General features: G+C 34.6%; 3 protein-coding genes across 3 annotated transcripts; all 3 read right to left on the bottom strand.

The window, feature by feature from the left end:
* Nucleotides 1-1035: 1035 nt before the first annotated feature.
* Nucleotides 1036-2415, bottom strand: LOC131073953 (2-methylene-furan-3-one reductase). Its single transcript, XM_058010482.2, has 3 exons — nt 2189-2415; nt 1603-2086; nt 1036-1491 (listed from the first exon to the last, which is right to left on the bottom strand). Exons 1-3 carry the CDS (start codon nt 2369-2371, stop codon nt 1223-1225), a joined length of 936 nt encoding a protein of 311 aa, XP_057866465.2. The 5' UTR covers nt 2372-2415; the 3' UTR covers nt 1036-1222.
* Nucleotides 2416-7536: 5121 nt separating this feature from the next.
* Nucleotides 7537-9003, bottom strand: LOC131073955 (2-methylene-furan-3-one reductase). Its single transcript, XM_058010484.2, has 3 exons — nt 8623-9003; nt 8030-8513; nt 7537-7946 (listed from the first exon to the last, which is right to left on the bottom strand). Exons 1-3 carry the CDS (start codon nt 8803-8805, stop codon nt 7678-7680), a joined length of 936 nt encoding a protein of 311 aa, XP_057866467.2. The 5' UTR covers nt 8806-9003; the 3' UTR covers nt 7537-7677.
* Nucleotides 9004-11123: 2120 nt separating this feature from the next.
* Nucleotides 11124-12423, bottom strand: LOC131073956 (2-methylene-furan-3-one reductase). The gene is made up of 3 exons (XM_058010485.2): nt 12193-12423; nt 11613-12096; nt 11124-11528 (listed from the first exon to the last, which is right to left on the bottom strand). The coding sequence occupies exons 1-3, from the start codon at nt 12373-12375 to the stop codon at nt 11260-11262; spliced, it is 936 nt and encodes a 311-aa protein (XP_057866468.2). The 5' UTR covers nt 12376-12423; the 3' UTR covers nt 11124-11259.
* Between the last annotated feature and the right edge of the window lie 11202 nt (nt 12424-23625).

Here is a 23625-nt window from a genome sequence, read left to right as displayed (position 1 = left end):
AGATTGCAAAGTAAATGACAACTTAATCTTAATATAATACTTAAATCCAAATTTAAGATAATGAAACCATGATTTAAGTTTATATACAAGTAAAAAAAAAAAGAGATTAATTTCAAATTGTACCTCAGATATGTGTATTTGAAAGCACACTTTTGCCAACTTGAAGGAGACATGCAATTATATATGCTAATTAAGATTTATCCATACATCATTGTTATGAGATTTAGTTGTACCAAACAAATGGAGTGTTAATAAATACATCAAACAATTTAATCTATTAAGCTACATATTCTTTATATGAACTCTTTGTTAAATAGAATAGAATAAAATGGATAATTAATACAATGGTAACAAATTAATGTCCATTTCATGTGGCACCCCCACCATTGACATTTAATCTTAATTGAAGGTGATATTTAATATAGACTTTAAAAATATTTTTAAAATATTTGTTAACTATAAGCATCTCTTAAAATATCTTATTTATTTATCTATATTAATATAATGAATAAATAAAATATATTTGTAATTTTAATAGAATGACCTCTCTTTGAAAACACCTCTCTTTTAAATTAAACAAATTTAATATTTATAATCAACAATTTTATGAACAAGAAACAATTTTAAGATTAAGAATGTAAAGACTATCATATTACTCTTTAAACACCAACCATCTTCTAGATATTTCAATACATAGTCTTAATGTAATGATGGTCTCCATGCGTAGTCTTAATGTAATGATGGTCTCCATGTGTGGTCTTAATGTAATAATTGTAGGCTCTACATATTCTGATATCTAATCTTAATGTTATGATGGTTTCAACATAATCTTAAAGTAATAATTGTGGACACTTAAATGATACTGAGTTCAAAACTTCTACCATACTAAAAAATAAAAATAAATAAGAGTTATCATAAATGAATTCCAAAAAATATTGGAAATCTATTCAAAGTCACATTAAGATTTTCAAATGAGATTTGTTGCACATAAGCCATTTTTTATTTTTAAGAGTACCCTTTCTATTACTAATGAGATTTGTGTTAATAATGTATGTTCATTGAGGATAGACTATTAATATGTACAACTTTTTTATTTATCTGTTCTCGACTAGCCTGTAGCGGAATTTCTAAAACAGCCTTGACTATTAGATCGCCTACGTTAATGGCAGTCTTATACACAACTATTTTGCAACGACGTTCTCAGCGTTGAAACAAACACCGCTCATTCAATGTGGGAAATCACAATCTTTCCTCTGGCTCGCTCACTTTCCTGGTGTTTGAATGCCTCCACAACATCAGAAAACGCATACGGGCTCTTTGGGTCGATTACAGGTTTCAGTTTCCCGCTCTCTATGTATTTCCCCAGCCTCTCCAGATTGCTACCTTGGGGTTTCACAAGCACGTTTACTGCTTTCTGGTGCGGAGGAAACGATGCAATGTCCACAATTTTACCCTCCTCCTTTACAACCACATGAGAATTGAACGATTCGCCTGTAAACAAAAAAGATTCAGAACCCTTTTCTTCCAAATCCTCTCCGATTCATCCAAACAAAATTATAATCTGTAGGAATGAAAAAAGAAGTCGTCAAATTATAACCCTACCTATGGTATCGAAAACAAAGTCGAATTTCTCATCTACTTGCTCGTAACTCTGCTTGGTGTAATCCACCACCAGATCCGCCCCCAGGTTCTTCACAAACTCCACTTTCCCCGTGCTGCAAGTCGAAACGATTCTAGAAGCTTCGAAAACATGCTTTGCCAGCTGGATTGCCAGGCTGCCCACGCCGCCTGCGCCTCCCACAATAAATACGCTCTGCCCCTTTTGAAAACCAACTGTATCGAACGACTGCAGCGCGGTTAAGAGCGCAAGCGGCAAACTGGCGGCTTCCTCAAAAGACAAATTGGTGGGCTTCAACGCCAAGAGATGCTCTTCCGCCACCGTGAACTCTGCCAGAGTACCCACCTGCTTAGGGTTTCCTGCCGTGAAATCCTGAATGTCGCCGTAAACTTCATCGCCCTTCTTAAATTTCGACACGCCGTCGCCCACCTCGACAACGACTCCTGCTAAGTCACACCCCGGCACCACCTGCAAACCAGACCCCAAACGAAAAGGGGAAATTTAATATGACTTTAATTATTGAAATACGAAACAAAAAAATTAAATCCTGGAGGTTTTAGTTGACTGTACAGGAAACGGGGCATCCGCGCTGCGCAGGACGCCATATTGGCGTATCTTGAAATCGACAGGATTGAGAGCAGCTGCGCGAACTTTAACCAAAACCTGACCAGGCCCTGCACTTGGAGTTGGGATTTCCCCAAATTGCAGGACGTCTACAGATCCATACTCCTTGTAAAACCATGCCTTCACCATTTTTACTCAGAACTAGTTGGTATGTAAGGAGGAACGAGGCGGGGTTTATAGAATTATCCGCTTCTCTGTGTACTCGGCCGTTGACGTAAGCTGTGACGACATCGCAAGGAAAAAAATTAATAGAGAAGTAAAATAAATTTAAAGAAGAAAAAATATCTGGAAGGTTCTTGCGAGCGTAGGAAAGAGTTCGTTGAATCGCATTAATAGAGGAGTCTCCACTTTGATTGGCTCTTGTAAAGGCGGTGGGTCGTTCCTACCTACAACTTGCGGGAGTGGGAGAGATGAGTACCTCCATTCCTAAAGTAATGAGCGAAGGGTCTAGAGGCAAGTCTCCTACATGTAAGGATGGAGAATTATTGAGGGGAGTATTAGTAATCATTATAATTAATTTTGTGAATTTATAATTTGTATATTGAATTTTGAAAATTTTTTTGGTTGTATTTGTATGCAATTTAATCATTTATAGCTATTGTATTAGTAATCATTATGGCTACTTTCGTAAATTTATAAATCTTAAATAGTATATTGAATTTGGATAATCTTTTTTAGTTGTCTCTTATGCAACTTAACCAATTATAGCTATTGTTATGGCTTCTAGATAGCAATGATGCATATTGTGGGATCCATCATGCATGCAATGGTAAAAAAGTAGTCATTTCAAAGTGTCGTACAATACCTACTTAAATATGCTTCAATAATCGTGCACTCTAACCACCTCAAAAATGACCAATACTAATGCATAAATGTTCAAATAGTCACGTGCTATGGGTCCAATAAAGTTGCACAACTCCTTTAATTAAAGTTAAAAAATTCTAACTATTGTGAGTAAAGTGGGCGGTTGTTAGTACATACGAAATTTATTAATAGACTTTTACTTATCATTTTTTGGTTTAGTAATTGGGAGGTTGGTGAACAAAGAGTGAAGGATGATTGGAAAATGGGTGGTAACTGGTACTCTTCCCCTAGAAGTATATGGGGAATATAAATGAATGCAATAGCATAACGATACCTTCTCTAGATCATGATAGATTTTTAAATCTTTCTCCCTCATATTTGGCTAGAAGTGAACTCAAAAAATAATTTAGGTTTATATAAATTTATAAAATTATTTTTGAATTATATTAGCACTAGTAATTTTATGAGGTGCAAGGAACATGCTTATAGAAAATTTAAATAAATATCATCATCATTTTCTTCTTGCATTCAACTGTCATTCAAAAATAAACACATCCAACTACATAATAATTACATCCCTATAAAGATAACTCCTACAAAATGCCATTCAATTTCAATTTGTATTGAAATACATGAAATACTAGGGTATATCAACATATGCAAATCTTACTCATCATCATAACTTGAAACAACTATACGTACATCTTGAAAATATGATAATGCTCATCAGTATTTGGAAAGCCATTCCAAGCCACAACCATTCAGATTAACTTCATACTTTTTATTAGTAATATGAAAGATCAAAACCAATAGAGCTAATAAAAAAACAGGCAAGAAACATTTTTAAACATAGTCTTTACATGGGCCTTATAATTGCTCACTAATTCTAGCGAACATGGTACATAATGAGAAAATAGCATCTCAAAACAATTTGACATTTAAATTAAGTCACTTTAGCACACTATCGTAAAGTTGTATATACATCTTGAATCTTCATCAAACTAAAATTTATATTGAAAGTTCCTAAATGTCACAAGAATAAACATAATCATCACTATCTTTGAGGTTAGTTATGTACTATAAACTAAATCTTCTTCAAGTATGTCATTAGAGTTATCTTAATTTTGGTAAGTGGTGGAAGAAAGAAGAGCTTTAAAATAATCAATAACACAAGAACACATTATTTTTCTTATATGTACCCACAATTAATACTAACCTTAAGGATAAGATGAACCTTTAATTGAAGTTACAAATATATCAAGCACAAGACTTGAAAAATATAGAATAAAGTAATTAAATTCTTTAAATAATATTCTAAACTCAACATACATATTAAGATTTGTTGAAAAAAGCGAGTTAGACATTATGGTCACATGGAGAGTACATGTAGCAATTGTATGTGCATGTCAATAACTACATTATGGATGCAACTTCCAACGATTATTTTTAGTATGGCCATGAATTTTACAATGCTCTCAATGATTTTGTGGATACTTACATAAATAGTCTGGATGTTGGCAAAGGTTGTTGAATATGGCTTTACACCCGCCAATTGCATTTGCTTGACTTCCAAAGATTTTTTAACAAATCATTTTTGTGCATATCTTGCAATCATTGCAAGCCATAAGACCACCTTTTTTTAGGAATATTTCCATGTTTTGTCTATGCTTTGATAGATGTCCATACCATGTTTTCAAAGCTTTCATTTTGATAAAGGCAGGGGGATGTTGGCAATGGTTGTAGAATTTGGTGATGGATAAGATATTGCATAGAATCCTTCCATTCTTAATGTAGTGTATAGCCAAAATTATTATTTTAATCAATATTATTTATAGTCAAAATTATTTCTAGTAATTATATATGATATTTTTTATTTTAAAAAATATTTAAAGATTGCAATTTTCTTACAATTATGAGGATTTTGGCCACAAAATTAAGAGAGAAACAACACATATTTAAATACAATAGTAGATAGTTGACATAGAAGAAAATGAGATCTGGTAGATGATTGAATGTAATTGAATATTATTAGCTGGAAAAAATTAATTATAAACAAAATCCAATCGTCAGTCTTATAACCCACCTATCATGCAAAAAGTACAATTTTTCATTTCAATGAGCTACTATACATTTTTTTTCTTCCTATTTGACTTGAATAAATGACAAGGTCATCTTTAATGTAATCAATTTGTTTATATTATAAATAGTTAGACCACTAATAAATATTATTTTTATATTTGTGATTTGTACCCTCCAATATATTATTCAAAGTATATTTTACTATCGACATAGCTATTGCACCTCCTTTTTTGTAAGTGCTAGTTATATATCATTCTTTAAATATTAACGCAATATCTTAAAGCCATATTCTATAGAATCCAATTATATATAATCTTATTGTAATGGTGATCTCAATGTCTAGTCTTAATGTAATGAATGCTATCACGGACAAATTCCAAAAGTGATAGCATAAAAATGTATTAGAAGTCATGTTAAGATTGTCAAATGAGATTTGTTGCAAATAAAAAATATTATTTCTAATCACTTTGATTTTGTTGCAATAATTACCCTTAGTAAAGAGATTTTTTTAAATGAAATTTATTTATATTAGATTTAGCACACCGGCCCTACATGCACACCTTTCTTATTATTTATCTATTTCAATTGATTAAGAGAAAAACAAAAATTCCATGTCAATAACTCTCTTGATTAGATGAGAACAAATCCCTCACCATGTATGTTCATGTCAGTCTTGTCTGCACCAATTTTGTAAGGACATTCTATACCTTGAAACAAACACAATCTACACTCATTCAATGGGGGAAATCACAATCTTTCCTCTCATGCTCAACTATCAACAAAAACCTTATTAAGATTTACAATGATACATTATTATTCCAACCCCTTGTGCTCAACTATCAACAATAACCTTTTACCAATAGTACGTTTTTATTATTGCTAGGTTGAGACACCATTTTCCCATCAATCACAACCCTTCACAACTAAACTCCTAAAGTGTAATGCTCCAAAATGGAATAGCCAACTTGTATAAAACCCATCTTGTAATGCAAGATTTTCACTCCTAAATCCTAACATCTAGAATTTGAAATATGCATTTAGTGGTCCAAAAGTCAAGCATAATCAACACTATTGTGTTCCACCTTTTTCATGAATGCATATGACAATTAATATCAAGATTTGAAAAAAAAATATTACAAAATAATTTACATTTCCACCCTAAATGTGAAAGACACTTTCGTAATGTTGGAGATACATGAGTAATATACATTATTGCAAAGTAAATGACACCTTTTATCTTGATATATACTTGTGCCACCTACCTTATATCATATTAAAAAAATCAAAATCGATAAAATGATAGCATAATTTAAGTTTTTATATAAGTAAAAATTAAATAACTTGAAATTGTAACTCAAATATTTCTTTGTATTCAAGCTTCAACCAAGGAAAACAAGACATAAATTTATATCAATCTAATTGTGATTTATCCATACTTTCATGCTTAAGAGATTTAGTTGTACCAGATTAATGTAGTTTTAATAATTATACCGTACTATTTCATCTATTGAGTTGCAAATTTTCTATATGAACCTTGATCACTAAGAGTAAAACAAAGAGGATAATCAACATAAATACATTTGGAGCAACATGGTGTCCTTTACATCTAGCATCCCACTATTAACATTTAAGCTTAATTAAGATTAATAGTTAATATAAAAATTTAAAATATTTCATTACTTTTTAAAAATATTTATGCAAGCATCTCTTATAATATCTTATTAGTTTAATGCTATTAAATTAAAAGAAAATTCATTCTTAATTTTAATCAAATTAACTCTAATAAAATAACACTTCACTCTTTTAAATTGAACAAAATTAATAATCAATCTTTAAAATATATATTCTTACAATTCCTATGAATAAAAAATAACTTTATAATTTAGTACTAAACATAATTAATACTTAATTTTAATCAAATTAACTCTAATAAAATAACACTTCACTCTTTTAAATTGAACAAAATTAATAATCAATCTTTAAAATATATATTCTTACAATTCCTATGAATAAAAAATAATTTTATAATTTAATACTAAAAACATAATTAATATAATTTATATCTTTCTTTGAATATTAGTGCAATACCTTAAAGCCATATTCTATAGATTCCAATATATAAATCTTATTGTAATGATCTCTCAACTTAATGTAATGAGTGCTATGATGGACAAATTTCAAAAGTGAGCAGAAAAATGTATTACCTAGAAGTCATTTTAAGATTATCAAATGAGATTTGTTGTAAATAAAGAAATATTATTTTTAACTATTTTGATTTTGTTGTAATAAAAAGATTTGCTTCAACATATTTATTTTAGATTGGGCAAGTTGTCTTTACACACACCTTTCTTATCATTGTTCTTTTTGTATTGAAGAGATTTGAACCAGTACCATTCAACATAACTATTCCATTATACCAAATATACTTTAATTGAAGAGTGTGAAACAAAAATGCCAAGTCAGCAGCTCTTTGGATCAGATAAGAACAGATCCCTCACCATGAACGTTCATGTCAGTCTTATCAGGACCGATTTTGCAACGAAATTCTACGCTCATTCAATGGGGGAAATTACAATCTTTCCTCTCGCTCGCGCGCTCTCCAGGTGTTTGAATGCCTCCACAACATCAGAAAAAGCGTAGGGGCTTTTCGGATCGATCACAGGTTTCAGTTTACCGCTCCGTATGTATTTTCCCAGCCTTTCCAGATTGCTGCCTTGGGGTTTCACAATCATGCTCACTGCACTCGAATGCGGGGGAAATGATGCAATGTCCACAATTTTACCCCCCTCCTTTGCAACCACATGAGATTTGAACGATTCGCCTGTAAACAAAAAAATATTCAGAATTTTTTCTTCAAAACCCTCTCCGATTCATCGAAACAAAAACTAAAAATCGTAACCCTACCTATGGTGTCAAAAACAAAATCGAATTTCTCATCCACTTGCTCGTAGCTCTGCTTGGTGTAATCCACCACCAGATCGGCTCCCAGGCTTTTCACAAATTCCGCTTTCCCTGCGCTGCAAGTCGAAACAATTCTAGAAGCTTCGAAAACATGCTTTGCCAGCTGGATAGCGAGAGTGCCCACGCCGCCTGCGCCTCCCACAATAAACACGCTCTGCCCCTTCTGAAAATCAACTGTGTCGAACGCCTGCAGCGCAGTTAAGAGCGCAAGCGGCAGACTGGCGGCTTCCTCGAAAGACAAATTGCTGGGCTTCAAAGCCAACAGATGCTCTTCCGCCACCGTGAATTCTGCCAGAGTGCCCACCTGCTTAGGGTTTCCAACCGTGAAATCTTGAATGTCGCCGTAAACTTCGTCGCCCTTCTTAAATTTCGACACACCTTCGCCCACGTCGGCAACGATTCCTGCTACATCGCACCCCGGCACCGCCTGCGTAGCACATCCCAAACAAAAAGGGGAAATTTTATGAACCTTTAATAATGAAATCGAAAACAAAAAATTTAAATCATTAATAAACTAGGTTTTGTGCTGAACATACAGGAAAAGGGGCATCCGCGCTGCGCGCGATGCCATGTTGGCGAATCTTGTAATCCGCAGGATTAAGAGCAGCTGCACGAACTTTCATCAAAATGTGGCCAGGCCCTGCACTTGGAGCTTTGATTTCCCCAAATTGCAGAACGTCTACAGATCCATACTCGTTATAAAACCATGCCTTCACCATTTTTACTCTCAAAATCTGATCTTGTTGCCCACCATAGACACCTTTAAGAATAATATTAAGTGAAGGAACGAGGCGGGTCTTACATAATAATAATCCTCCTCTGTACCGAGCTCGACGTAAGCTGTGATGACATCGCAACGAAAAAAACAATGGAAGGATCTTCTGAGCACAGTGGTCAAAAGTCTACATTCATTGAATCTGGTTAAGGCGGTAGGTGGATCCCTCAAATGAAAATTAAACAAATGAATATCTACTCTTTTAAAAGAAATTTGGTCTTGTCCTAGAGGTCGCCATTGAAATGAAGGGTACAATTCTTTTCCGATCAAATATAAATTCGAAAGGATATAGAGTATCTTTTCGTAATCCAGGAATTTTAAAACATTTCCTCAATTTTTACTATGGTTTTAGGTTTAGACTTACGATTTTATGATGGCATCCATTAACAAAATTGACCTTAGCCATACGATTAGCAATTTTACATGTTTTTTAATTCGTGTTAAACAATAATACTCACGTATTGATCGTATTCAATTTTTTATATGGGTTTAGTCAATAATTATTGAAGTAAAAAAATTGATGTTTATTTTTTCATGGTTTTCAAAAACTTGAGAGATCGAGCTTATATGCAAACTAGCAATTGCACCTTAGTGTGCAATGAATATGCCGAAAAAGTGTGGACGGAGGGAGTCTTTCACTTTGTGTCATTTTGTGTCGTTGTGCTTATCATGATACCTTGTGTGCACATTGTTGTGTGATGCAACATTTGAATGTCACTTACAATGCAAAAAAATTGTTCATTCAATGTTGGTTCAATTAATGTCTTGTGTGAAAACTTGGGGCATTACATTATGGAAATGTTTGAAACAGATTTTCAACTTAACAACTGAACCGACTATGAGAAACCATCATTGGAGAAGTGATTGCATACTAATTTTTTTTCCAAGTTGACCGTGTATTGCACGTACAACCGGCGAGAAGCAATAAAGCAAAAAATATCAACGGACAGATTAGTTTCAATCGTCTTGCATAGGTTTTGTAAGATGTGAACCATTGATTTTAAAGATCAGGTTGGACATCTCAAATAAGAGACATCGTCGGCATAACAATCAGGTTGGACATCTCAAATAAGAGACGCCTTTGGCGTAATTACATGTATCAAAAAATAATTTATTAGCTTTTAATTATATCAAATAGTAAGAGGGAAGGAGCTTTATTTTGGAATCGACAATTACCAATGCTCTAAAACAATACAACATGGCCATTAATTAATTATTTAATTCTATTTTATAGTACATGAATCTCTTTTTAGGACTTACATGAATCTATGTATGACTAACAGTATATGGGATTTTATATACTCCTTGGAGGCACCTACCTGTGTTTCAAATATGAGGTCTACATACCCTACCACCTATAAGATTTGAACTTGTGACCTCTCTTTTAAGAGTGCAAGTTCTAAACCATTAGAAAAAAATGAATTCAAATAAATCTACTATTCAACGTTGTTAAGTTTTGATGTCTTCTTCTAGCTTTTCACCCATCTCCTTGGAGCCCATCTCAATAATAGTCAATGGCATTAGTGCCCACTTTTGCAAACATATCCACTTTTCCTTTTCCAAATGAATAAAAAATTTGCATTAATAATACTTTAAAATATTGATTTATTTATTAATGTATATTTTATTTAAATAATTTTAATAGAAAGTATACAAAAATTTGTAAATAGTTTTATTATAGATATTTTTTCATTTTGTAATCAATGAACATATCATTGTCTTCACCAATTACACTACCATAATTAAGCTATACAGACACACGCGACACACACACACACAAAGTTATCAATCCATCTCTCTTTCCCCCTCCTCTCTCTCTCTCTCTCTCACACACACACACACATCTCCATGTCTATCTCTATCTCTTTACCCCCTTTCTCTCTCACTCTTCCCTACTCCATTTCTCCCTCTTTTTGTCCCTATGTCTCTCTATCTCCCCCTCCTACTCTCTATATTGAAAACATAACATGGGCCTATTGATAACAAAGCTTGATTATGTTCTTCTTTCAAAGGCTTTCTTTTAGTTGTCTAGATCTTTATAAGTGGATGCATAATTCACATTAAGCTATCTCTTATCCATTGTGACCTTTGTTGCACAAACACCATTATTTTTCAATTGTATTGCACAAATGAATGCAAAAAATAGACCAATTTTTTTTTCTTAATTAACCATCCACACATCTTTGGCGTGCCCCTTGCTACTCTTAAATTTCATAAAATTGGCTCTCTTAAAAACCCTTCACTAATTTAAATTGAACGAAATTAGTTATCAATCTTTAAGATATCCAGAGCTCTTTATTGATCTGATCCGATTAAGAGCGAAATGAAAATGCCGAGTCTGATAGCTCTCTTTGGCAGATAAGAAGAGATACAGAGCTACTATGCCTACGTCTACCACTCATTCAATCGGAGAAATCACAATCTTTCCTCTGGCTCGCCCGCTCTCTTGGTGTTTGAGAGCCTCCACAACATCAGAAAAAGCGTACGGGCTCTTCGGGTCGATCACAGCCTTAAGTTTCCCGCTCTCTATGTATTTGCCCACCCTTTCCAGATTGCTGCCTTGGGGTTTCAAAATAAACTGCACTGCTCTCGGATGAGCAGGTAACGGTGCAATGTCCACAATTTTACCTTCCTCCTTTGCAACCACATGAGATTTGAACGATTCGCCTGTAAAAAAAAGTGATCTCAGAATTTTTTCTTCAAAATCCTCTCTGGTTCATTGAAACAAAAAATAAAAAATTGTAACCCGACCTATGGTGTCGAAAACAAAATCGAATTTCTCATCTATTTGCTCATAGCTCTGCTTGGTATAATCTACCACCATATCTGCTCCCAGGCTCTTCACGAACTCCGCTTTCCCCGCGCTGGAAGTGGAAACAATTCTAGAAGCTTCGAAAAAATGCTTTGCCAGCTGGATCGCCAGGGTGCCCACGCCGCCTGCGCCTCCCACAATAAACACGCTCTGCCCCTTCTGAAAACCAACGGTGTCGAACGCGTCCAGCGCGGTTAAGAGCGCAAGTGGCAAACTGGCGGCTTCCTCAAAAGACAAATTGCCGGGCTTCAAAGCCAACAGATGCTCTTCCGCAACCGTGAACTCTGCCAGAGTGCCCACCTGCCTAGGGTTTCCAAGCGTTAAATCTTGAATGTCGCCGTAAACTTCGTCGCCCTTCTTAAATTTCGACACGCCGTCGCCAACATCGGCAACTACTCCTGCTAAATCACACCCCGGCACCATCTGCGGAACAAAAAGGTGAAAATTTATCAACTTTCAGTTAATGAAATCCAAAACAAAAATTGAAACCCTATAAAAGGAGGTTCTGGTTGAGCATACAGGAAAGGGGGCATCCGCACTGCGGAAAATGCCATATTGGCGAATCTTGAAATCCACAGGATTGAGAGCAGCTGCACGAATTTTAATCAAAACTTGGCCAGGCCCTAAACTTGGATCTGGGACTTCCCCAAATTGGAGGACGTCCAGAGATCCGTACTCGTTGTAGAACCATGCCTTCACCATTTTCACTCACAAAAGCTTACTGCTGATATTATTGCCTATCAAACACAGTTTTTCAGTGGTATGAAGTAAAGGAGGCAGGTATTATATAATAAATTATTAATCCTCCTCTCTCTTGACGCCAACGTAAACTGTGATGACATCGCTGACGGAAGAAGCGGAAAAGTCGGTCAGAAGATATTTGGTCGTATTGAAAAAATAAAATTCCTTTTAAGGCTGCCACTCAAATGATGATTCAAATTGTTATTTTTCAAGTCAGATGTCTATTCAAATAATATTAAAAAATAAAAAATAAATGAGTATCCTATTCTTATCTAAAATCTATTATAATTGGATATCTCTTTTTAAATTAAAAATTAAATCAAATCAAATTCTTACACATTTCCTATATAAGTTAACCATATGACTAATAAAAAAAATCTCTTTTAAGACTGCCACTCAATAATGATTCAAATTATTATTTTTTAAATGAGATGTTTATCTCAAATAAAAAATAAAAAATAAATGAGTATCCTATCCTTATCCAAAATCTATTATAAATGGATATCTCTTTTCAAATTAAAAATAAAATAAAATCATTTTTTTACGCGTTCGTTAACTATATGACTTTCATGAGGATAAAAAAATTTCATGCAATATCATATTTAAAATGAATAACATTTTATATTTTACAAGACTCTTATAGCTTATTGTTAGAAGATTAAATTTGAACAATTTAATTTATCAAATTTATAAATTTATGGAGCCTTAAGTATGTCATTAAATTATATATTTTCTAAAATGAACCTATTATATAAATATATATTTTTTATTTACTAAAGAAATTTTCTAAAATGAACATATATATATATATATATATATATATATATATATATATATATATATATATATATATATATATATATATGTTCATATATATATATATATATATATATATATATGTTCATATATCGAATATGTAATAATAAATTTAGCATGACTATATATATATATATATATATATATATATATGTTCATATATCGAATATGTAATAATATATTTAGCATGACTATATATATATATATATCCCTCTCTATCTCTCTTTGTATTTCTCTTTCACTCATATAGACACATAATCCATATTTCCCTCTATCTATCTTTATATATCTCTCTCACTCTTTGTATAAATCTCTCTATATTGCTTGTCTCTATCACCTTCTTTTTCCCTCACCCTTACTCCATCTTTATCTCCCTATCTCTCCCCCCCCTCCATATATTTCATTATCCATCTTTCTTATTCACTCTGACTCTCCCTTTATCTTTCATCCTTTCTGTCTAACTCATCTCTCTATCTTTTTCTATCTATATCTTTCTCTACCTCTACCTCTATCTCTCCATCCCTCTATTTGTCTCCCTATATCTTTCCATATCCCTCTCTATCTATATCTCTCCCTCTCTTCCACTACCTCAATATTTGTCTCTACCTCTATTTTCTTCTCTCTCCATATATCTAAACATATTTTCCTCTATCTATCCGTCCATCCCTCTCCTCCCCCTCTCTCTCTCTCTCTCTCTCTATATATATATATATATATATATATATATATATATATATATCTTTGCCTCTCTTTCTCTATCTCTCCATATTTTTTCTTTCTTCTCTCCCTCTATCTTTATCTCATTATCTCTCCATCTATGTCTACCTTGTATCTATTTCTATCTCTACCTTTCTGCATATATCGCTTCATATCTATATCTTTATCTTTCTATCTCTCCCTTTGTACCTCTCAACATATATCACTTCCTATCTATACCTTTATCTCTCTCTTTCTCCCTCTATATATTGATATCAATTCTCTCTCTCTCTCTCTCTCTCTCTCTCTCTCTCTCTCTCTCTCTCTCTCTCTCTCTCTCTCTCTCTCTCTCTCTCTCTCCTCTTCATATCCCTCTCTATTTTCCTCTCTTTATCTCTATCTCCTTACCCCCCTCTCTCCTTATTGCAAATATAACATGAGCTTATTGGTAATAAAGCTTAATCATCTTCATAATAGATAGGTTTTGTTGTAAATGCGTTTAAATCTTTGTAAGTTGATGCATAGTTGGTTTGAAGCTATAACTTCTCAATTAAGACCTTTTTTGGACAAAAAACATCATTTTCTAAATGACCTACCAATTAACCTCATGTAATACATAAAAAATATTCAAAATATAGGCCAACATTTTCTCTAACTAAAGTTCCAAACCTCTTCGGTGTACCCATTGTACACCACGAAGCAATTGCTTATAGTATGACCTTTAATAAAATTAATTTTGATAATATGATTAACAATATGACGGAGGGAAGGAAGTTTTATAAAGAACAGAAATCTGTTGAAAAAAATATCTCCACTTTCTTTGACAAGCAGAAGGAGTAGAATAGGGTTCAGAAGATGGCTGATGGTGGCTATAACTGGAAGGATCTTCAAACGCCTTGGGCCGATGTGGCGGAGGTTATCATGAGATACATCAGTCTTGATGGTCGGTATGTGAGCATTTTTTCCTACCACTTTGTTATTTTGAATCACTTCAGGTATGATAGGAAAATTTCCATTCTGTTTTATCTTCTATCTTCTTTAAGGCATAGTTTGGAGAAACATGCTGAAAATATGGATAATCCAATCCTCCATGAGGGCCTTATTCACCCGATTACGGATTATGCCAAGGCCCATGAAGTCAATCCTTCCCCTATTTTGAAAACCCATGTTTCTTCTTCCAAACCAGAGGTTCAGGTGGTTTCTGACACGAACTTGGAAGGGGAAGATAGTGGGTTGGCCAAGGAGTGCCAGGATCAAGATTTGTCTGATGATCCTGAGTATTGGCTGCCTACTAGTGAGGGCCCCATTCAGAAGATTACCCTTGGAACTGGTAGTAGTAGGCGCAACAAGCCCCCTAGGTGGGCTACTAGCAATTATAAAAATCTGGGGACCTAGCCTACTGACTTTGTTTCTCCCAAGTCTAAGAAGCCCAAATTTGGAAAGGGGGGAGCCAATATAAATAGTGAACAAAAGATTAAGATTGAGATTTCCATTGACATTGATCTTGGGAAATAGGGGAGGGTTGTCATTGACCCAGATTTGTATGATTGCATTTCCCTTGCAGCCAACAATCAGTTGGATTGTCTCCGGAAGATGGGCATGGAGATTGAAGTGTTAAAAGAGGGTATAAAGGGTATTGTGGATACTTTTACGGATAACTGTGACCCCAATAAAATGGAGAAAATCCTCTAGTTGACCCAGAAAGTTAGCGAGGACATGGACAAGATGAAATCTAATCATGAAAGAAGAATATGGATTTTGGAGGTGAGTGTGGAAGAAAGCAAAGGAAGTTTGAAAAATTTGGTTGAGATCAGCAAGGCCGCCATGAATAATAGTTCAACAAGGCCGCCATGAATAATAGTTCAGCAAGGCCGCCATGAATAATAGTTCGGAAGGCTTGATGAGGGTCAATAATATGATTGTCGATTACAAGGTTGATCCCATTGCCAGTGTGACTCCTTTGGACTCCAAGTAGAAAAAGAAAGTGAAGGGTGTTGATGGTCAGATTCCTTGTCCCCATACTACAACAGGTTTGTGTACCCGTACCAGGAGCAAGAACTAGAAGCAAGGCAGCTCTAGATTTATCATGGATGAGTTGGAGGATATCAACAGGAAAGTCATTCAGAAGAATGCAGATCTGGTGCATTCTTATAAGTAGGATTCTGGTCTTAGTCTTTTTTGTGTTTTAGGCTAGTTTGTGGGCTTGGCCCCTGTTGGTTTTGTTGTTGCTGCTGGTTATGGTCTAAGATGCTTATTCTCTGGATTTTGTAAAACTTTTGGGTTTCGGGTCCTTGTAAAACTGGTTTACCTTAATTAAAAAAAAATTATATTGTACTCAATCATTTTAGGCACATACTCTGCATTTCTTTTCTTTTTTATTTGATGGCTTCCATTAATGCTAGTATCAAGGATCATTGAAAGAACAAAAATTCCCCTATCCTTCATGGGGATTTGGTTTTTATTTTATTTATGAACATATAAGAACTTTGCCTTCCCCCTCCTCTAGGGTTCCTAATGGGTCAAGTTAATCCGAAGAACAAGGGTATGTTTGGCTCTCCTCGGATAAGGAGGAGTTGGAGTCGAGGGTTGATTCCTCTAAAGACTGGCCATAAAAATAAGACAGGCAAAGCATCCCCTATTTTTGTCTCTAATTCGGAGTCTCGACCTTCCAATAAACCCTTACTAGATAAGATTGTCCAGGCCCCTCCTCACAATAATAAACCTCCTTTCTCGAATGATCTTAATGCCAATTCTTCTTTCTTCAACCTAGATAAGGAGAATCCAGATGATATTCTAGCTATCACTCGTGATGTCGTATAGTGGGTAATTTCATAATGTTCAAATGGACTTTTCATGAGATCAAAGACATGAACTTTAAAACTAGGGCAATGAATAGTAGACATGATAATCAGGTTGCAGAACAATGGGTGATGGAGCAAAGAAAATTAATCGTGGACTCTATGTAGAAAATTGTGGTCATAGTTACTAACATGAAAAAAAATTATGATAGCAGGATTTCCTACCTAGAAGATAAACTCAAGAAAGAGTTTGAAGGAAGACTGGGCCAGGTGGAAAATAAGTTTTAGAAGGTTAATGAGAATCTGATTTCCTTGGTCTCATACAGTCACAAAGTGGTGAAAAACTTTGCTGAAATCATAAAAACCATGGTAGGTAAGCTAGAATCTCTTCACCAAGAAGGTGCTTTGGCAGATGTGGAAATCTTGGAGAAAAAAAAGGGCGAGATGGGTGGCCTGAGTAAAAGAACTTGAGCTAATTTGAAGAATAAATCTGCCAGTTATGATATTCAGGAGCTGAAGGAAATTGCCCTAAACATGACTCAACTGGAAATTGAGGCCATGAAGGCCCTTAAAAAAATTGTATCAGTTTTTCCTTTTGTTGTCGTTGTTGCTATCTTTTGGTGTTTTGCGGGTCTTTTTCTACTTTGGGATACCTTTTTATGGGCTTTTCTCTCAACAACTTTCTGTTATAGTTTTTGTTAAAGGGTTTTAGGTCCCTTCAAAACCTGTTTGTTCTATAATAAAAACAATCTTATATTGTATACTTTTTCCTATGAAATTAATATGGATTGTAGAAGAGAAACTTTATTCTAAAAATTGGTTTTTAAAATATTTAATTAATTTATAAATACAATTTGTAACAAATTTGAAAAGTAGGGGAGATCTTTTTGTGAAATAATGGAGTTTCTTGTCAGTAGAGGCAACAACCAAGGTTCATACCTCACAAGGTTACTCTCCACAATGTCAATAATGGAGAGTTGCTTTCCTTGACCCTTGGTGAAATAGTGAGGCTTCTTGTCTATAGAGCTTACAACCAAGGTTTACAAATTTAGAATGATGAGCGAGAACAAAATAGGCAATTTATAACCAAGATTTAAAAATTTAGAACCGATGAGTAGGAACGCAAGAGGTAGTGGTATTTCAAATGGTGAGGGTGTTGCAGGAGAGGGGGGAGATGAAATAGACAATGATGAGGAGGATTTTCAAGATACAAATTTGGTTGCTCTTAGTGTTCCTATGTGGATATGGGAGTTGTTATTTCTATTTTGTGTTTGTTTATGGTTGTGGGCTTTATCCTTGTGATAGATAATTATGGTTTGTGTGGGGTTCGTTGCCCTTGTTTTTGTTAGAGTTAGTCAACATTTTGGCTACGACCTTTGTTGTTCTATTCATATGGTTTTGTTTGTGTTTGCAAAGTGTTTATTGGCTCTGGTTCTCAAACCCATTGTGTCTCCTTTGGAGTCCTCTTCTTTACCTACCTAGATGGATGAATCCACTTATCTTGCCAATGGCCTTTCTGGTCCCATGTTTCTATCCAAATAATCCTTAATTGGGGATTCAAATTCTTTTGTGCTCTTGTGTATTGCAACAATCTCATGAAAGCCTTTGCTAATGTTGTTGATGCTTCCTCTCTGGGCTTTGTAGTTATTTTCGCTAGTGATCCTATTGCTGCTAAATGCAAAGGATATGTTACCTATCTTGTTTTGAGTTGGATTTTTGTGCTTAGAGTCCATTTATTTTTGGATGCTAGGGTTTCCTCTAGAATGAATTATGTTTACGACTTTGTCATGGTTTCTATTTTGGAAAATATTTTTCTGGGTGAATTTTCGTCCTACAATGTTGAAGATGGGGAGAGTTTCTCTATTGCAAATTTGACAATTGTGGGATCAAAGGCCCTTGCATTTTTTCTTGCTAGGACAAATCCCCAGTGGTTTGTGGTTATACTATTTCACAAAACCTTCCTCTAGCTCTCCGCAAGAAGACAAAAGATGTGCCTTTGGTGCTAGTAGTATTTGTGTCTTCATTGTTTTAGATGGAAAGAGAGGTGTTATGGTGGTCTATGTCAGTGTTCTATGCCTATTTGCTACACATGTTGGAGATGAAGTCTGATAGTACATTAATGGAGGTCATCCCTTTATTTCTCTATTTTTCTTTTTGCCCTAGGATTGTGTTCTCCAAGTTTGTTCTCACCCAAGGTGCCTAGCTCTAGGCCTCTTGTGCTAGTAGAGTTAGTGTTTCCATTTTCTTTGTTTCTATAATCAACTTTATGGTGGTTGTGCTTATGGTGAAGGTTGGATTGGGGTATTTAACATTTGTGTTATTGAAAATCCTTTCATGCGAGCCACCCATTGGTTTCTTTTCTCTACTTCATGCTTTGAGGAGGTGCAAAATCTCAACCCCTTTTTTGTGATTGGTGCTCTTTGTGGTATCCTTTCTACTCTGAATAGCTCTTGGTGTCGAGAGTTGGTTACTAATATGGCTCTGTTTTAGATGGAGGAGAGTTGGGTTTTATTGGTAGAGGGCTCTTTGCCACTATTTCTACTACTATTCATTTGATGGGCAATGGATGGGCCTCCCATTGCCTTTTCTCTGTACTTGCACCCTTTACAATATTATAGAAGTGGATATTGCTTCTATGAGTTGGAAGGTGATCCTGGTTCATGGTGGTTGTGGTCTTGGGGCTCCAACTTGGGGCCTCGATTGCACACTCTCAACTTTTTCCTTCAAATATTCCTATTGAGGTGGAGTTGCCTTGCCTCTACCAGCACTCCTAACAATCCTATTGAGGTGGACATTTCTTCTGCAAGTTTGGTGATTGTCCTATTTAGGTGGATACAATCTTGGAGATCTAGTTTTGGGCAAGAGTTGTGCTCTCATTGGTTGTTCCTTTAATTTCTCCTAGGAGGTGGAGATTGTTTGATTGCCCTTAGTTGCTCATTCAAAGTTTGAGTTTTTTCGATTTCCAAGATCCCTACCATTGTCTTCTATTGAGGTGGAGACATTTTGGGGTTTTGGGGTCTTTTAGAGACAAGGGTCTTGGCCCTCTCTCAGATCTTGTCCAAATGTTTTTTAACTTTTGACTTCTTTTGATATTATTGACTAGACTATTAATGTGTTATTAATGGCTTGTTGAAGCTGCCTACAAGATGTTTGTCTATAGGGTCAACACCCTTGTTTTATTGCTTATCAATATAAAAAACAAATCTAAAAAAACATATGTATGTAATTGTTTAACAACATGATGTGGACAATATTTTTCAGTGCAAAAATATTGGTCATAATTCATTCAAAACGTGATCCACAAGATTAATTAAGAAAAACATTGAGAGAATGCTTATCCTTGGAGAAGACCTCCCCAAAAACAAGTTAGGATTCAAAAGAGAGGCAATCCCACTAGAAGAATCATCTACATCACCAACGCAAACCTAAGAGAAGGGCCAAATATGCCTACTATCTTTTTCAAAGGCTTCAACACTCATTTTAGTCTCTTGCCTGAGTAAAATATATTAGGCTTATAATTTTTAACTATTATTGATGATATTTTGTTTATGAGGACCATTCGATCCTCTAATGTTTTAAGATATAATAACCATATTTTAGATATTTTGGAACCCACCTGCTCCAATGTACTTTAGGTTCCACTGGCAACAGATCTCTAGCAAAAGAGTTCTAGAGATGGATTTTTACCATGCTTGGAGAACACACCAACATCAACAGTCTTCTTGAAGTAGAGCTTCAAAGACAAAGAAGAGGGACCGAGGTTGTGATAGGGGAAGATATCTCGTCAACTCGGTCACTTGTTTTGGAGGGAAACTTGGGGGAGAGAAATAGGGAGGGGAGGGAACATACAAATAGGAAGAGAGGGTAGGACAACTAAGACATTCGTTGATAGGGAAGCTAGGAGATAATAAGAAGGAGGGGGAAAACCAAATAGAGTTGAATCCAAAATAAGTGGAAGGGATAGAGGGAGGTGAGGAGAGGATAGGGGGAGCCAGGTCTAGAGAAGGGGCTAACCAAGTCAAAGTATATGTGGAAACCATTAGGGGGCCAAATAAGAAAAGCTAAGGAGAGCTAGAAGGGGGGAAATGGATCTAAGATAGGAGGGGCCAGCTCTAAACAAGGGTCGAAAGGGGGCCAAAGCCATTGAAGTAGTAGGAACCATTGAGGGGACATGAAGAAGTGAACTACCATTGGTTTGCAATACTTTTTTTCACTTCACATCATACCTATTTTCTGTTCCTCAAATAAATTTAGCATTAACGAACACATATAGTGCCATGACCATCCCTATTTCCAAGTACCAACCATTATTAAGAGGAAATTGTGTCATTATCTTCCTCTACCAATGCTTAAATAGTGACCAACCAGGTGTGAGCACATCTACATCTCTGATTCCTCTTAAGGCATCTATAAAATTTTCATCAATTTTCCTTCTTGTCCTTCTTCCCCTTTGACAAGTCTATTGGCTTCTTGGTAGACTCAAGGCATTGGATCAACAAGTCTTGTTCTAATCCTTTGTTTTCTTTAATTGTTCTAGCCATTTTTGTGTACTAAGGGTTTGTTTGTGCACTAGGGTTTCTTAGAAATGACAAGGATTAGCAGCAAAATTCAATCTATATGTTAATTGTGATCACTACACAAATACAAGGTAATTAGGAGCAATTGAAAATAAAACACTTGAAAGTTCTATCAATTATGCACTTACAAATATTATGCACTTATAAACCCTAGTTCGTCAATTATAGTCATAAAGAGCTCAATTTTGCATACAAATATTGATTGCAATGTATTTTTCTTGATTAAACGGTTAGAATCATGTTTATAATGCAAGAAATAGGCAAAAATTGATCAAATTTTCTATCAAAATGTCAATACTACATAGTTCTTTGGCCAATAAAGCAGAACAAGGTGTTTCTAACTTCAAATGTTGATCATTGATGCATTAATATTATGACAAATCAATGGCTACAATTCGAAGATTAGATCCAAAAAATACATTTGAGACACTTGAAATGATATGAACCAATCAAAGCTTGTCACCCCTAGAGTCATTCATCTTAGCTCTATTTGTTCCAATAGTGCAACTACATGTAAGCCTTCTCGAGGCCCACACCATCACATATGCACTCTTGCGCTATGCTTGAGTCTTCGCTTACTTGGATGGAGCCCGCCTAATACAAGTTAGCTTAGCATAACAATAGAAAAATATTCTTTGGGATAAGTCTAACACTATGCTTCCATGCTCGAATAAAAAATGGGGCATTTACCTTGTCAAACCTATGAATTAAGTACCACTATCTATACAAATTATTGATTGGTGCATTAGTACATCTTTGATAGATTTGATAGATTTGGAAATCATGATGTAGTGATGATCATTGATTAAAACCTTATACAAAAACACGATGATTGAGGAAATATTGACACACATAACTAACTGGCCACTAGGCCAAAGGGGTTGGTTATACATGAAGTCATGGCTTAAAAGGAGTTGACAATTTAGAATTGGTCAACATAGAATTCAAATAAAGCTAAGGGTTTAGGGTTTAAGGCTTATAGTGATAGACCTAGCTCTTTAGTAGGGCTTGATGACCATAGGGCAATGCTAAAATTAGGGGTGACTCCAGCAACTCTTTCACACACCTATCCATCTAAAACCTATCACAATCACAAATATTTTATGTGTTATTTCATGCACCACAAACTCAAATTATGGTTTTCTCCTCTATATAATGTGATATGCTACCATTAAAATTGATAACACATATAATGTGATATGCATCCACACATTAAAATAATTCACTATAATAGCATATGTATACCCATAAAAAATATTCTAAAACTATCTCATTCCCTCAATATATTAACACAAAAAAGATGAAAAAATCATAAATAAACCCCACATCCATTGGAGGTCATCTTCCAAGAATAACAAATGCATTGGAGACTTCATATGGGCACAATCAAGTGCCCCCCCTAAATAGAAAATATAATGGAGAAAGCATCTTAGATGTCATAAAATTTGACAACTCAACTCCTAAACTGTAACACTCCATAATGGAATAACCAACTCATGTGAAACCCCATCTTGTCATGCAAGATTCCCACTCCTCAATCCTAAAATGTAGAATTAGAAATAGGTATTTAGTGATCCAAAAGTCAATCATAACTGCCACGACTGTGTTACATATTCTTCATGAATGCATATGACAATTGTCATCAAGATTTCAAAAAAGTTAAATTACAAAATAATTTCTAATTCCACCCTAAATGCACAGAGACGCTTTCCTAATGTTGGAGGTACATGCATAATATATATGACTACAAAGTGAATGACACCTTAATCTTAATATATACTTGTGCCACCTACCTTATATCACATTAAAAAACTCCAAAACTAATAAAATGATATCATAATTTGAGTTTTTATATAAGTAAAATTTAATAACTTGAAATTGTAACTCAAATATTTCTTTGTATTCAAACTTTAGCCAAGGCAAACAAGGCATACATTTATATCCATCAAATTGTGATTTATCCATACTTCCATATTTAAGAGATTGATTTGTACGAAACACATAGAATGTTAATAGTTTTACTATACTATTTAATATTCTATTTGAACTCTTGTCATAAAGATTGAAATAAAAATGATAATTAATGCAAGTACATTTGAGACAATGTGATGTCCTTTTCATCTAGCATCCCACTATTAACATTTAATCTGAATTAAAATTAATATTTAATATAAAATTTAAAATATTTCAGTAAAATTTTCTAAATACTTATGTAAACATCCCTTATAATACCTTATTTGTTTAATGCTATTAAAATAATTGATTTAAAATAATTGATTCAAAAATCCTTGGGAAAAAAGGTCTCCGTTGTGCCTTCAAACCTA

The sequence above is a fragment of the Cryptomeria japonica genome, chromosome 9 (genome assembly GCF_030272615.1).
Source record: "Cryptomeria japonica chromosome 9, Sugi_1.0, whole genome shotgun sequence".
Taxonomy (NCBI): Eukaryota; Viridiplantae; Streptophyta; class Pinopsida; order Cupressales; family Cupressaceae; genus Cryptomeria; species Cryptomeria japonica.
This window is presented reverse-complemented; position numbering and strand designations above follow the sequence as displayed.